The following is a 15,228-nucleotide window of genomic DNA, read 5'->3' as shown; positions in this document are numbered from 1 at the left end:
TTGGCCTCTGCCTGAATGTGAGTTCCTTCAGCACTGGGCTGAGGGTGGTGCTGCCTGTGGGACTCCCCTTTCCAGAAGCCCACTAAGCATCTGCCTCAATTATTGGGGCTGATCCTCACCCTGACTTTGACCCATTTTACAAGTGGGAAGGTGACATGGAGCCTTGCCCTGGTACCCAAAATTGCACCACCTTCAAACTCCCTTCATGGCAGCCCTTGGGTGAAGCAGCCAGAGCAGCCCTCCGGTGGACATGGAAAAGGACAAGGGTAGGGCTGGACCCTACCAGACTGCTGCACCTGTGCAGGCTCTGGGGAACCCAAGGCTAGACCACAGCCCAGGGAGATCGGGCACTAGCCTCACCATGAGTGGGTGTGATCCCGAGGCCCCCTTCAAGTTCCTGTAGGGCAAGAATGAGATAACTGGTAAGTGCTGGGGTCTGTGTGGGTCTGTTTTGGGGCTGGGAAGAGGGCACAGGAGGAGATCCACACCCCCAACACCACCCCCAAGATCCTAAACCTGAAAACAAGTTCCAAGGGTCTGAGAGAGCCTCCCTTGCAGCCTGCTTCCTGACACAGTGTCCACACTGGCCAGGCACGGGACTGAGGCAGGACTCTGGTCTCCCCAGAATGTGGGCCAGGGTGACTGGAGGGGGCCAGTCTGGGTGAAGGTGGAGAGAAGAAGTCAGAGATGGCAGCATGGGCTAGAGGGGAGGCCCTATAGAGGACTGAGAGAGCCCCTGTATGGAGGGCCTGAGAGTTGATCACAGGAAGTACATCAGTCTTGTACACAGTTCCAACTATGTCATTCTCTGCTCCAAAAATGTCGAGCCTGGCAACTGGAAATGCCGCTCTTACCTGAAGCCACTTTTATCTAGTGGCTGCTGGACTGACCTGCTGCCATGCTCAGACCAGTTTTGCCCACTGCTGTCACTCACCAGTCAGAGTCTGCCAGCTCCCACAAAACTTCACTAGTGCCAATGAAATTTCTCAAAGAACCACAAGGGACACTCCTCCTTTTTATAAAACCTCTAACTTTCTCTTTGTTCTCAGAGAGCACATTCTCTTAGGGGTGCATCTCTGTGGTTTGCAAACTGTTCCCTCGAATAAAGTCTTTCCTCCAGGTTCTTGTTCAGAGAATTTTGCTCACTAGGGTCTTCCCTGGGCAAGCCCAGAACAGACAGGACTTGGCAGATTGCAATAGGGACGCAGGGCTAGGAAGAACAGCAGGACCTCCTGGGTCATCTGGGGATCCCCACAGGTCAAGGTTCCTCTAAGCCCCCAGCTGACGGACATGGCCTCAGCTTCTCTACACTGGTTCTAAGACTAAACAAGTTCAGAGAAAAGAACAAGGTTTCCAGAGTTGGTGTTCCCCAGAGACTGCACAAGGAGCTGGCAAGGGAGGGTCTGGAAAAGGGAGGTCAGCCACAGTTGTCCACGCATGCTGGACATCTCACTATGGTCCCTGAGCCCTCTCCTGCACACAGGACTCTGGCCTTAGCTGCTGCTACCAGTCCCTTCTCTTCCAGGGAGCCCCATCCGATCTAGGGTGCTAATGACAACTGGGGCAGGGACCATCCAAGACTGAAGACTCAGTGTGTGGGGACAGTGGACCCTCTCCCCACCTCATCTACCTGCACCTGTCCTGAAGATCTTAGTGACAGGGGAGGCATCATGCCTCCCTCTCAGTCCCAATCTGGGGTGCAGCTCAGGTCTCTCTTGTGTCAACAATCAACATCCCTGCTCATCATCCCAACAGTCAACATGCCAAGGTCCCCATCTCTGCTCTGTCCTGCCGCCACATCTGATCTTGGCCCCCTCCCTCCCTGTAATCCTGGTGACCAGCCAGGGAAGGCCAGGAAGAGGGGTACCCCTGGCAAGGAGGCATGAGGGGCCCCAAAGGCATAGATGCCTGGTCTGTGTGCTGGGAGCAGCCCAGATAGGGACCCCATAGAGATGTCCCCTCCTGCAAAGATACCATCATCTCAGTTGGACACAGGACTCAGTTCTCTTGTGTGTCCAGAGGGGACAAGATTCTGTGCTCAGGCCAAGGAGAGAGCTGTGCAGGCAGAGGAAAGATCCAGGACAGAGAAGCTGAGGGACTGCCTTGTCCCCCAATGTCCCCCAATGGCCTGAGCCTCAGCACAGTGTGGGTGGCACTGGAGCCCTACCCTTGACAAGGACCTTGGCCCCGGTAGGGGACAAGTATGATGGCCAGATTTGGGTGGAGATGAGCTGTGGGCATGCAGTGGACCCAAGGAGCCTGAAGGCCTGGTGCCGCTGATTGATAGGCCAGGTAGGGGCTTGGCCACTGCCATGCACGTGGGGTCCTTCCCTGCCACACAATGGGGGTGGGAGAATTGTGTCTTCCATGTGACCTCATCACCATTGGGTGAATCCAGTTAAGGACCCCCTTAGGCTGAAGACTTGGTGTGTGAGGTCAGTGGCATCCCTGGGTCCTCATCCAGAAGGCTCCAGCTCTACACTTGGGACACGGTATGCACAAGGTGCTCTATGAGAGGGCTAGTTCAGTACCACAGAGCACACTCTTGACCCCCAAGGGAGGTGGGTGGGTGCAGTGGGCCAGACGAGCAGTGCTGATATGGGAGCCTGCCCAGGACCTGGTGGACTGGTGTGTGGGGACCTTGGCCATGTCTCGGCCTTCGGCACAAGAGCGTTCTATGCCCTCACTTTTCTGTCCTTCCAGGGCCACTCCTAGCTTCACTGTCCTGTCGACGTCTGGGGGAAGAAGAGTGGGGCCCTGTGGTCCTACCCAGAGGTGCGCCGGTGTGCCATGCTGAGTGAATCTGAGCAGCAGTAGTTTGAGCAGGGACTTACCTGTCTGCAGCAAGTACTGTGACGTGAAAGTGGTAAGTGTGACCCCACCCAGGAGAGGCCTTCAGGGCCTGCCCTGGCAGTGGGTTTGATTTCCATCTGAGACCTGGGAGGCAGGTCCCAGAGAAAGCACCTCAGCATCCCGCAGCCCCTCTGGGCACTGCCCTCCTTCTCTCTGAAAGCCAGCATGCTCTTGAAAGCCAGGGCTGTCCTCCTGCTCTGAGAAGCTCCCTCCTCCACAGTGCCCAGGTTGCGGAAGCCTCTTGGAGCAGAAGGACCAGATCAACCTGAGAGTGCTGTGCACAATCTACTCAGACGCACAGGGGGTGACGTATGAGTTCTGCTGATAGTGCCTGTGGGCCCAGAAAGGGTCTGGGTCATCTGTATACAGCTGTGGCAACAAGGAACGCAGGGACATGATCCTGGCCACCTGTGCTACCAAGGGCCTCCCGGGCAGTGAAATCCAAGGTTGCACTTCCATCCAGGCCTGCCCTATGTGTGGGATGCTCATCGAGCACAAGGAGAATTGCAAGTATGTCACCTGCTTGCAGTGCTGTGTAGAGTTCTGCTTCACCTGCCTGGAGACGGCTGAGGTCTGCCTGGCTGCCTCCAGGGAGCCATTTTAAGTAGTGCGCCAAATCCCTGGCCCCGCGGTAAAGCCACATTCCTGTGTGGAAACAGTAGTCCATTGGAAAGCTCCATTCTTGAATTGAACTGGGGACTACTAAGACCTGTTATTTTTCAGAGGCCACCAGATAACGACAGAAGTTGTGTGATTTTGTGAGTGGTGTTGGGTCTGGGCGATGCCTTGTGCTCCCACCTCCATTCCTCCTGCCTCAGCCTAAAATGTCCTTCCCTTGCCTTGTGTCGCCAGCCTTTTCAGAAACAGAGCTGCTGAGAGGGGTTCCTTAATCTGTGATTGATACATAATATATGAGCACATAGAAACCATTCTTGAGAGTCAAAGGTCCCGGGGCCTGCATGGAGGGTGGCACATTCATGGCTATCTGAGTGAACAAAGGAGACACTGAATTATCATCTCAGACAGATGGGAAACTTCAGAACACCAGACCCATAGTTACAGGTTGCTGATGAGATGAATGCATGGAAAGAGGGAGGGAAGGAGGGATAGATGGACAGATAGGCAGATATGGATGGATGAATGGATGGGTAGGTGGATGTATAGACATATGACTGAATGGTTGGATGAGTAGGTGGATATGTGGGTGTATGGATAGATGGATAGGTGAATGCACAGATGGATGGGTGGGTAGATGGGTAGATGGATGATGAATAGGTGGAGAGATGAATATAAAGATATAGATGATACTGAAAGACAGATCGAAAATAGGAAAGAAGGGAGGACCAGAAGAAATTTACACAGGGCCAGAACTGTCTCCACAGACTCAGGTCTAGGTAAATAAACCTACTTAGACACACTTGAACAGAGCTGTATGTTCTGCTGAGACACATGAGCACTTTGGAGGCAGTTACCTACAAGAGGCTTGGTGGCAGGGGGATGGTTCCTGGTCACTGGTATTTTGGCTCTTTGCTTTCTGAGACATCTTCAGGTGAGATCCAAGCACCCTGAGGGTGCCCAGCTGGGCCTGGAGAGAAGAGGAGGGTCAGATGGGATGAAGACTAGCAGTAGAGTCCAGAAAAGAGAACTACAAGACAGGGTTCCCCAAGCCGTTATGAGAGCATGTAGAAGCCAAACCTCTGGACAGACACTAGGAGTCTTTTCCTCTTGTCCTCTCCAGCTTTCCCTGAGCTGTGTGTCCTGCCAGCCCCCACTAGGACAGTATCCAGCTGACTTGTCCTATATCCCTGCTTTGAGGCCCCTTCTGGGTGCCCCCTGCTCTCACCCAGCCCTTTCACCAGAAGTAAATTCCTGCACTCACAGGATGCTGGGAAGAGTCAAAGGTCAACATGGAGCATGGGCCTCTCTGGGCCCTTTGGTCTTCAGCACAGGGCTCTGCAGTCTTGATGTTGCCTAAAGGAGGTGGGAGAGATATGGGGGCAGGGCTGGACTCAGATGAAGCCAGAACCTATTTCTTTGACTCGGATATGGAGAAAGGCCCTTTCCTGGAAGGATCAACCTAAGATGACCTAGTGGGGAGCCCTTGCTCTGCTAAGCCTGGAGGTGCCCTGGCTTCTCCTCCTGCCTATGTTTGCATGCCTGATGACAGAGGAGGGGGTGGGCAGGATGTGGAAGACCCTGTGTTGAGTGGCAGCTCTAGGAGGGACCAAGGACACTGCCCTAGTCATGCAGTCCCTACACACACTTCCTTCCTGACTATGAGTTCTGTGTTACCTGCACAGGGCATGGAGCTCAGGGCCAGGTGGAGACAGGGGCACTTCAGCCTGTAGTGCCTCAGCTTCTCAGACAGCAATGGGAAGGGATAACCCTCACCTACATGGGTGGGGGATGTGTTGGGTATCTGTGAATCCCCTCTTTACCCTCTTTGGCTGGATGGTGACCCATCTGTGTGCATTGTGATGGGCTCCAGGCTAGGGAGTCCATTGTACAGGAAATCCTGGAGGCTCAAGGTTGGCAATAAGCTAGCCCCTCTTCAAGAGAACCTATAGACCCTTGGCCATCAGCCTGCACCTTCCACCTTCTGGGAACTGGAGTCTGATTCAATAAGCCAGGCCTGCCTGGGTCTCAGGTCTGAGGACAGCCTTTGGGGAGGCCTACCCTTGTGTGACCTGAAAGAGCTGTCCTGGCAACTGCTGCTCGGGGGTCCAGGCATCTGGGCCCAACAGGGTGGGAGGGTGTGGTGGCCTCTGTGGTGTGCTGCCTGGAGACCCCTCAGCTGAGGCACCCATAGCCCACCTGGCCTGCTTGAAGCCAAAGATCCCCCAGGCATTGCCTTCAGCAATTCGATGCAGCCCGTGGGAGGCAGTCACATCTGGCCTTCCCAGGGTGGCAACTCTGGGAGCCACCCCAGCTCCAGAGCATCTAGGGTCATAGTGAAACTGCTGCCTCTGCCCCTGCTGCCTTGCCTGCCCCTTTTCAGATGGCATTCCCCAAAGTACTCCCTGGGAACCCTCTATGGGCAAACCATTGTCTCAGAGCCAGTCAAGGGAGTCTGTGCCTTGGCAGCCTTCACCAGATGGGAAGTGTGAGCAAGGGGCCTGGGTAGCTGGACCAGTGCCTAGAGGACCCTGAAGGATCTGCTCACCTGGTCAGGGGTCATAGAAATCAAAGCAGGATGGCCCTGGGAATCTGGCCAGGCCTACCTCCAGTAGCGAGGGGACAAGACATGGAAGACAAGTTCATGGAAACACAGGATGAGCAGGGAGAGTCAGGAGCAGGTGCACACCCTTCTCTGGGAATCTGGAATATTCTGTTAGTCTCAAGCTGATGGAGAGCAAGCCCACCTGTACAGACCCAGGGCAGCTTGGTAGTTGTAAGAGAAGCTGTGAGAGCAGGGCCAGTGGCACTCTGCTCCCCAACCACCTCCGTCTACCTGGAGAGGGTCTCCTGGTGGTCAGTGTCCATGTTTGCCCTCTTCTGTGCTTCCCCAGCTGGCAGGGCCCAGGCGCCTGATGTTTTCCAGATGTTCTTGCTTCCAGGGGCTGGGATGCAGGTGGAGAGGCAGGCACTGTCTTCCCTGGGGCCAGGTGGAGGCATGACACACGGTTTCCCCATGTGGGTTTTAGCGAGGTCAGACCTCATGTGCCATCATCTTGATGTTCTCTTTAGGAAGTTGGACAGGTCTGCATTGCAGCAGCATCCTGACATGCCATGGTTTGCATTCTGCCTTTCCCTCAAAGCAGGGGCCAATTTGGCCAAGTCCTGGCATTGCAGCTGCATGGGCTGACCTGGAGGCTGCAACACCCCTCACCCCACATTCACTCCCCAAGACCTTGCAGCATTTCCCAAGCACCTGTCTTATCTTACTTGCATCCTGTTGGATGAAGTTTCTTAGGCCTACACTGATCCCTGATGGAGACACCCTCCCACACAGAAGACTGGAGATATATTTTCAGGAAAAATTTCACTGAGCCTGCAGACCATGGGGACACCAGGCATGAAGGAAGGTGCCATGGGTCTCAACTAAGAATAGGAGACTTAGTGGAACTGCCTGCCAATGGCCAGCACCATGGTTCCTTCTCGCCCAGATCCTCTTCTCCCAGAGACCACTTGCAGCCAGACTCAACCCCCAGCAGGGAACAAAAAGAGCCTTCATGGAGAATCCAAACTGTACCACAGAAAAGACCCATAATCACTGGAAGCCTAGCCAGCTGCCTCCTTTCCTCACAACAGAGGCTACTGACCAGGCTAGCCATGGCTCTTGCTTGAACCGCTAAAGTCTGGACACCCAGGAGTCAGGAAGATGCCTGAGCATCTCTGGCCAGGAAAGAAGGGGTCAGAACAAAGGAAAATGAGAAAATCAGAGGAGACAGAGATAACGAAGGGAGTGGAAGGGATTAATAGCTGTAAGTGGAATCCTAATCAGCAAGTGCAACCTTAAAGGAAGTTCACTGGGAAGGACGCTGCACCAAAGGTGTGTGCTGACAGCCGCATCCGTGTTGAACTCCAGAAGATACAAAGTGAGGGATGAAGCCAGGCAGAGGAGGGGCTGCGGGAACAGAAGGAAACTACGGGAGATGGCTGTGGTGATGGTCTCACAGGCATACAACACATCAAATTATATCTCATCATACACTTTAAAAAACATTTTTTAAAATTATTTTTGGAGTGAGAGTTCCACTCTGTCACCCAGGCTGAAGTGCAGTGGCACAATCACGGCTCACTGCAGCCTTGACCTCCTGGGTTCATGTGATCTTTCCACCTCAGCCTCCCAAGTACCTGGGACTAGAGACATGCACCACCACACCCAGCTAGTTGTCTTGATTTTTTTTGTAGAGAGGAGGTCTCGCTGTGCTGCTCAGGCTGGTCTCAAAATTCTGGGCTCACGTGATCCTCCAGCCTCCACCTCTGAGTGTTGGGAATATAGGTGTGAATCACTGTGCCCAGCTGCTTCGTACAGTTTATGTGTGGTTTATTGTATATCACTTATACCTCAATAAAGTTGTTGTAAAAATAAGATAAACCAACCATAAGTGATATCCTTGGAAAGATCTGAGAAGATGGTATACTCATGGAATGAGTATGGGATGGTATTTTTAAAAAGCAATGACCAAAACCAAGAAAGAGCTCTTGAATAATCAATCACTGAAGTAAAAATTCATTAAGAGACTTGGGAAATAAATATGAGCAGATATTCCCAGAAGGTAAGACAAAAGTTCAAAGAGATGGAGACTAGAAAACAAAAATAATAAATTTTAAAAAAAGAAGGTCAATCAAGAACTCCATCCTCTGACTCACAGAGGGGAGGAGATTATCCTAGAAGGAGAAAAAGTCCATCTCTAGACACCAGAGTCTGGTTCTCAGGTGGGAAGAGCATATCACATTCTCTGCATAGCAACTGTTGAAAACTCAGACCAAGGTATATTGTGGGGGAAACTCTAAGTATCAAAAAAGAAATCCTAAGAGATTCCAGAGTAGAAAAAACTAAGAGATGATATATAGAATGTTAGGATCCAATGACACCATAAGCCGCTTAGATTATGCATCAGACTTGTCTCTCTGATCAGAAGTGGCTTGGTCCTGGGCAGTCCTCTTGGGTCTGTCCTCTGCAGCCACCCAGACTTCTTGCCTGTCAGTGGCTGCAGATGACTCCACTTCCTGGGAGACATCTCACCTTCTTCTAATGGCCCACAATTCCTCTGGCTGTTTCCAAGTGGTTTGAGTGACCAGCCCTCACCGGCCCACCCCACAGAAAACTCCCAGCAGTCCAGGACCAGGGTACCTAACACGTGAAATGCAGGTGGGCCCTCTTTCAAAAATTGAGGGGTTCAGACAGCAGTGCAATAAAATGAGTAGGATCCCCCAGAACACAGAATCTCCAGAGCCCTCCTAAGCCTGGGCCATCCTGAACCTGGGACCTTCCTGAGCCTGGGCCCTCCTGAGCCTTGGTCTTCCTGAGCCTGTGCCTTCCTGAGCCTAGAATCTCCTGAGCCTGGGCCCTCCTGAGCCTAGAATCTTCTGAGTCTGGGTTTTCCTGAGCCTGGGTTTTCCTGAGCCTGGGCCTTTCTGAGCCCGGGTCCTCCTGAACCTGGGTCCTCCTGAGCCTGGGTCTTTCTGTGCCTGAGCCTTCCTGAGCCTGGGTCCTTCTGATCCTGGGCCTTCCTGAGCCTAGAATCTCCTGAGCCGGGGTCCTCCTGAGCCTGGGCCCTCCTGAGACTGAGCCTTCCTGAGTATGGACCCTCCTAAGCCTGGGTCCTCCTAATCCTGGGTTCTCCTGAGCCTGGGGTCCTGTGCAATGTCATCAGCCACAGACCTGTGTGGCCAGCCTACCAGCATGGTGGCCATCTTGCTCCAATACTGCAGGAGGAAGAATAGGCCTGGGGTGAAGGGGTACCCAAGGATACTCAATGAGAGATACTATGGTTGGGGTTTGAGCCCAGGCTTACCCTGGTCCAACACTCACAGGAGGACCCTGGAAATCTCTGGTTATTCCAGCTGGAGTTTGGATGCCACCCTGCAGAGAGGCACAGGAGAGGCAGAAACCAACCCGGACATCCCCTCTTCTACCAGCATGGGCATCCAGCCCTTGCCTCTGCCAGACATGGCTTCTGGCTTTTCCCTGAAGGAAGAACAAGAAGGCTGGACCCCTCAAAAGACCGTGGCCACCACCATCACTAACACTACCACCCCACCCTACCCCCAACCTGCTTGGCCCTTGTTAGCCCACACAGTATAGTTGTGTAACTCCCCATGTGGGGATGAGCCTGTCCCACCTGTTTGCTCTTCGGTGGGTGGCGAATAGGGCAGGGAGTGGGAAGGGAAGAAAAGGTCCAAGGAGGGCCCCAAAGTGGAGAGCCCCTCAAAAGACCTCTGGAGGAGGTCCCTTTGCCTCTCCAAGCTTCCCACCACTTGAGTGAGCAACACAGAGGCCCTGCCAGGACCGACTCCTGGTGAGAAGCTTTATTCTAGCCCCAGTGGTGGAGGGTGGGAGGCTGTGGCAGAAGGCTGGCATCAAACCGATCCTGGAAAGCCTAGAGAATGCCCACGGCCCAGGGCAAGTTCACAGCCAGCCCTGGGGCTCCCAGAGAGTGTCCATGGCCTAGGGTGCGTTCACAGCTGGTTCTGGGGTTCCCAGAAAGTACCCACAATCCAGGGCATGTTCAAGGCCAGTCCTGGGACTGTCAGAGAGTGTCCACAGTCCAGGGTAAGTTCATGGCCGGTCCTAGGACTCCCAGAGAGTGTCCATGGCCCAGAGCTAGTTCACGGCCAGTCCTGGGCTCCTTGCTTCTGGCCACAACTTCTGGTAGGCAGCACCTACCAGAGACCCCAAGACCTGGTCCACAGCACCCACAGCATACATCCTAGGTGAGGGTCATGCACAGAGAATCCTGGCTCTTGTGAGCCTTGGCACCAGGGGGCACAGCCAGTGCAGATGCCTCCTGAAACTCCTTGCCCATGTAGTAATAGCAGATGGCATCCAGGCAGCAATTGGAATCCGAGAGCTTGCTGGTTAGGTAGAGGGCACGGCGGAGAATGTTCGGGAGACCACAGGACGGGCCCATGGCCACACGCACTGTCAGCACCACGTGCAGTGGCAGGAAACAGACCACGAACACGGCCAGGTTGGCCCAGACCATGCGAGTAGCCTTTCGGGTGCCCTCTGCCTGCCCCATATCAGTGGATGGCCTCTGGGCCAGGGCAGTCACCACCTGAAGGGAGCAGAAGACCAGCACGGCAAGCGGCAGGTAGAAGCCCATCAGCGAGAACAGCACAGTGCTGGAGTTGTGCCGGGGTTGGCTTGTGAAGCAGAAGCCACCCTCCTGTATTCCCAGGATCCAGCGGACCACCAGGGAGCTGATAACTAGCACCCAGAGCACTGCACACACGGCCACGGCCTGCTGCGGGGACCGGAGCCAGCGGGCACGTAGCGGGTGCCGCACAGCCACATAGCGGTCGACAGCAATGGCCATGATCAGACTGATGCTCATGTACCTGTTGGTCAGGTAGATGCCCTGGGAGAGCTGGCACAGCGGCGTGTCTGAGGTGCCCTTCATGGAGTGTAGCACAAAGGGCATGGCACACAGCAGGCAGAGGTCCGCCACCGCCAGGTTGGTCATGTAGATGCGGGTCTCTGTCCACTGTTGCATGCGGCAGCAGAACACCCAGAGTGCCAGGCCGTTGAGCAACAGGCCCAGCACCAGCACCATGCCTGAGTAGGCATAGAAGATGTGCTGGAGGGGTGAGGGCCAAGTGAGGTTCCTGGAGTCACAGGTGTTATTCATGGTCCTGGGGCTGCAGGGAAAGCAAGAGGTTCGCAGGTGGGATGGGGGAGTGGGATGGGGGAGGGAGGCCCTGTCCCACTGCAGCCCCATCCCAGCCCCTGAGGGATGCAGGAGGAGGTGAGCCTCTGCTCCACATCCACAAACCCAAAACTTCCCTTTCCAAATAAACAGAAGCCATAAAGAGCTCTAAGTAATCCTCAAGGTCTAACCCCTGCTCACTGGACAGTGGGGAAACTGAGGCCTTCAGAGTCCCATAGGGTCCATGGTTTCACAGTGAGCCATCCCAGAGCTGGAAACAGATCCCTCTTCACAGTTCCCAAGTCCTTCTCTTCTGGGACTTGCCTGCTGTCAGGTGGGGTGGGAGGCAGAAGACACTCCATGTTCATGTCCATCCCGCAGCTGAACAAGCCCCGACCTCCAGAGGGCACATCCTGAACAGGGAGTCCCAAGGGCTGCCAGCTTCACTTCAGCACACAGAGCACAGGCATGGTGCCAGTCTAAGGATGCCATGACTGGGCTCCAGGACAAAGTCCAGGGTGGCCTACTGCCTCCTACCCCTGGACCTGGCTGCAAGAGACTCCTACCTTTGAATCCACACCTCGGTGGGGTGGGCAGTAACCACCCCACCTGGCCACTCCCAACAGCAGAGGTTTAGGACAGCAGTGGGTGTGGCTCAGGACTGCTTGCCAGAAATTCTGGAACTCTGGTCTCCTTCCTTCCCTGTGAGCTCCCACCCACCGACCCAGTCCTGTGCTCTGGAGGTCCTGCTTGGATTGGCCTGAGGCCCTATCCCAGACCCACGTCTGGGATCAGGGTGTCCACCCCTGAGCTCCCAGTGAGCAGAGCCCATGAGGGCAGCCCTGCCCCTCCGGGCCTTGACCATGCTGCTCAGGGGTACTCTTGGGGTGGAGCTGAGTGTCCTCCTCCCTGTGGTTATCAGGAGTACCAGCAAGGTCACCCTTCCACTGTTCATGCCAGCCTCTTGCTGCCCTGTACACCCTCCATGATGCAGCCCAGAGAGTTCAAGACCAGCCCAGGAGAACTTGGGTAGAGGTGTAATGTTCAGGGCATAAACTGGATTCACCCTGACTTGGCCTCCCTCTCAGCTGGGCAAACCTCATTTTCCCTATTGTAAGGGCATTGCTGGTGTCACACACGTGGCATGGCATGAGACAGAGTGCCCAGAGAACACCCAGAGCCTAGGATACACCAGTCATGTGCCCTGGCCCTTTGGTTCTTCTCTAGGTCTAGGAGGGGCCTGAAGGTGGGTATTGGGAATGACCTCTCCCCCATGGCCTGGTGGGTCCTGTGTGGCATCCCAAGGAGGGGCTTCCTGCTGGACCTTTCAGACCTGGTATAGAAAATGAGGAGGACCCAATCCACAGAGGAGGACCTCCTCCCTCTGCCCAGGGGAGCACAAAAGGCCCCTCCCCATATGGGAGAGTGCAGAATACCCAGGACCATTAGAGCCAGGGCTGGGGGCGGGGCCTCATTTCCTCCATGGTGGCCCCCAGGGAACGTCTAGACCCACAGTCCATTAGGGAAGCAGTGCACAGATTTCAGCAGAAACAGAAATATTCCACCCTCTTATTTCATTCCATCTCTTTGGGCTCCATATCTGTTGGACTAAAATGGCACATTTGCCAGCAATTAAGTGAAGTCTCTGTGACCCTAATGGTTCTCTCCTCACTTCTGAAGGATTCTGCTGGCTTTGTCTTTGATTCACAAGTAATACTTCATCCTGGTTCTGAGGCCCTTTGAGGGACCCTGAGTCAGGCAAGTCTCCAAGGACCCCCTAGGCCCTACCAGAACCAGTTGATGGGACCCTCCCTTCCTGTTTATCCTTTGCTCCCTGCTGCAGCCCACCCAGAAATGTTCTTCTTGACTTCAGAACCTGCTTAGAATCCACAGGAGCCAACTCCTCGAGGTGGTTGGCACTTCAGAGGTGCCCAAACTAGGCAGAGGCTGGGGCTGTGTGGCAGGAAGGGCTCTGATGCCACCTGAAACCCCACTCTCACCACCTGAGGTCTCCTCCTCTGAGGTCTTCCTGCCTGAAAGTACAGGGCCAGTTCTACCCCACTCAAAGCCCCGGCTGGCAGACCTTTTGTGGGGGGTGTCTGCATGACTGCAGGATTGTTCGCTGTCCCTTCTTGACTACCAGCAGCCCAGGGCCTGGCCTTAAGGGAGGTGAGGACAGTGGGGCTCTTGGGCCCGGCCCCTTCCCACTTCTGTCTTACCCCACCACCACCACCGCTGCTCATGACTGCAAAGGATCCCCAGTTCACACATACCCAGGTTGTAACTTTCAGGTTAGCCTCAGTGTGGCCCAATATTTTGTAGGGGAAAGTTAACAAACCTAACAGCAATCTTTAGAATTTCCTACTTATAATAAAACAACTACTGATCTAAAATATACACTTTGAGCTAGACTTGGTGGCTCAGCCTGTAATCCCACGCCTTGGGAGGCTGAGGTGAGTGGATTGCCTGAGCCCGCGGGGTCGAGACCTGCCCGGGCAGCGAGACCTCATCTCTACAATAAATCAAAAAATTAGTCGGGCGTGGTAGCGCGTGCCTGTAGTTCCAGCTACTTGGAAGGCTAAGCGGAAGGATCGCCGCAGCCCAGCAGGTCGAGGCTGCGGTGGCCGGGAGCGGCCACTGCACTTCAGTCTGGGCAACAGAGTGAGACTCCAACTCAAAAATAAAATAAAATAAAATAAAATACACACTTTGCAAGAGTTTCGAGGTACACATAAGCTTTGAAGGAACGCCCTGCTCCTGGGGCCTTTGTCTCTCTGTCTTTCGGGGTACCTCCAAAAAAAGTTCAGAAGGTCATTTCTAGGGCTTGGCCCACTTGGCATGGGTTCCACAAAAGCTGCCACAGCCAGCATATGTCCCCACCTGCCCCTGGTTTGAACACGGGTGTCTATATCCAGGACACAAACCCCAGCTGGCCTCCTGCTTCCAATATTCAGGCCTGTCCCCCTCAGCAGATACCTTGTGCCATCAGCTGCCGGGACCCTTCCATATAGCTGGCACTCAGGGAGCTCAAGCTGCCCCAGCCCACTAGGATGGGGCCCTGTCACTTCCTGCCAGGGAGGTTGCTGTGGAGAGAGGAGTCAGCACCACACCTCCGAGGCCCCACTTCTTCCTCTGATGGCAAAATCAGACTCAGTCCCCAAACAAGAAGCAGAAAGCTGCCCTTTGACTCCACGCTGAATCATCCAGGAGAGAAATCTGCGGCCTCAGGTGGGAGATCTGTCTACACTGCGCCACCCCCAGCCCTTCCTGCTGCCTGGACGGGGACCTTGAAGACCCTTGAGTGCTTGGCCAGCCTGGAATCTGGCCTACGGACACCATGCACTGGCTAAGACATGGAGGCAGGGAGTGGGGCGCAGACCCCTGTTGCACAGGCACCATAGAGGACTCCTAGCCCTAGGGCTGGACCTGCCACAGAAAAACACCCCAGGATTACAGGGTGGGTGTGTGAGGGAAACAAATTTGCAAAACTTGCTGCCCACTTCAGGACACAGCACTCGGCTATTTTCCATTCTTATTTTTAAACACTGGTCACAACCTGTGAAATAAAGATGACTCTTTCAACCCTCATGGAGGACACCACTCCTTCTCCAGACCTCATGCCTCCACAGACCTCCTCCAACAGGAGGCAACTGATAAGTCTCCAAGTCCTTTCATAGCCTTACTCTCTTCTGAGACCCCATCACATTCTCACCCCACGCTGAGACCTTCCATCACGGTTTTACCCTACTCTGAGATCCTATCATGATCTCACCCCACTCTGACCCCGTCATCATAGCTTCACCCCATTCTTAGACTTTATCATGGCCTCACTCCACTCAGACCCCATCATGACCTCATCCCACGTGAGATCTCATCAGAGTCTCACCCCATGCCGAGACCCTACCACAGCCTCACCCCATTCTGAGGCCCCATCACAGCCTCACCCCACCATAACCTCACTTGCTCTGAGACCCCATCATGACCTCATCATACTCTGAGATGCCATCACAACCTCACCCCACTCTGAGACCCCATAACAGCCTTACTCCACTCTGAG

At 54.5% G+C, this 15,228-nt stretch overlaps 1 protein-coding gene across 1 annotated transcript; it reads right to left on the bottom strand.

The window, feature by feature from the left end:
* Positions 1-9,822: 9,822 nt before the first annotated feature.
* GPR35 (G protein-coupled receptor 35) lies at positions 9,823-11,156 on the bottom strand. The gene has a single exon (XM_008054238.1). It carries the CDS (start codon positions 11,151-11,153, stop codon positions 10,233-10,235), a length of 921 nt encoding a protein of 306 aa, XP_008052429.1. The 5' UTR covers positions 11,154-11,156; the 3' UTR covers positions 9,823-10,232.
* Positions 11,157-15,228: the final 4,072 nt, after the last annotated feature.

Source organism: Carlito syrichta, unplaced genomic scaffold, assembly GCF_000164805.1.
Source record: "Carlito syrichta isolate Samal-C Ts95f unplaced genomic scaffold, Tarsius_syrichta-2.0.1 Scaffold289289, whole genome shotgun sequence".
Classification (NCBI taxonomy): domain Eukaryota; kingdom Metazoa; phylum Chordata; class Mammalia; order Primates; family Tarsiidae; genus Carlito; species Carlito syrichta.
This window is presented reverse-complemented; position numbering and strand designations above follow the sequence as displayed.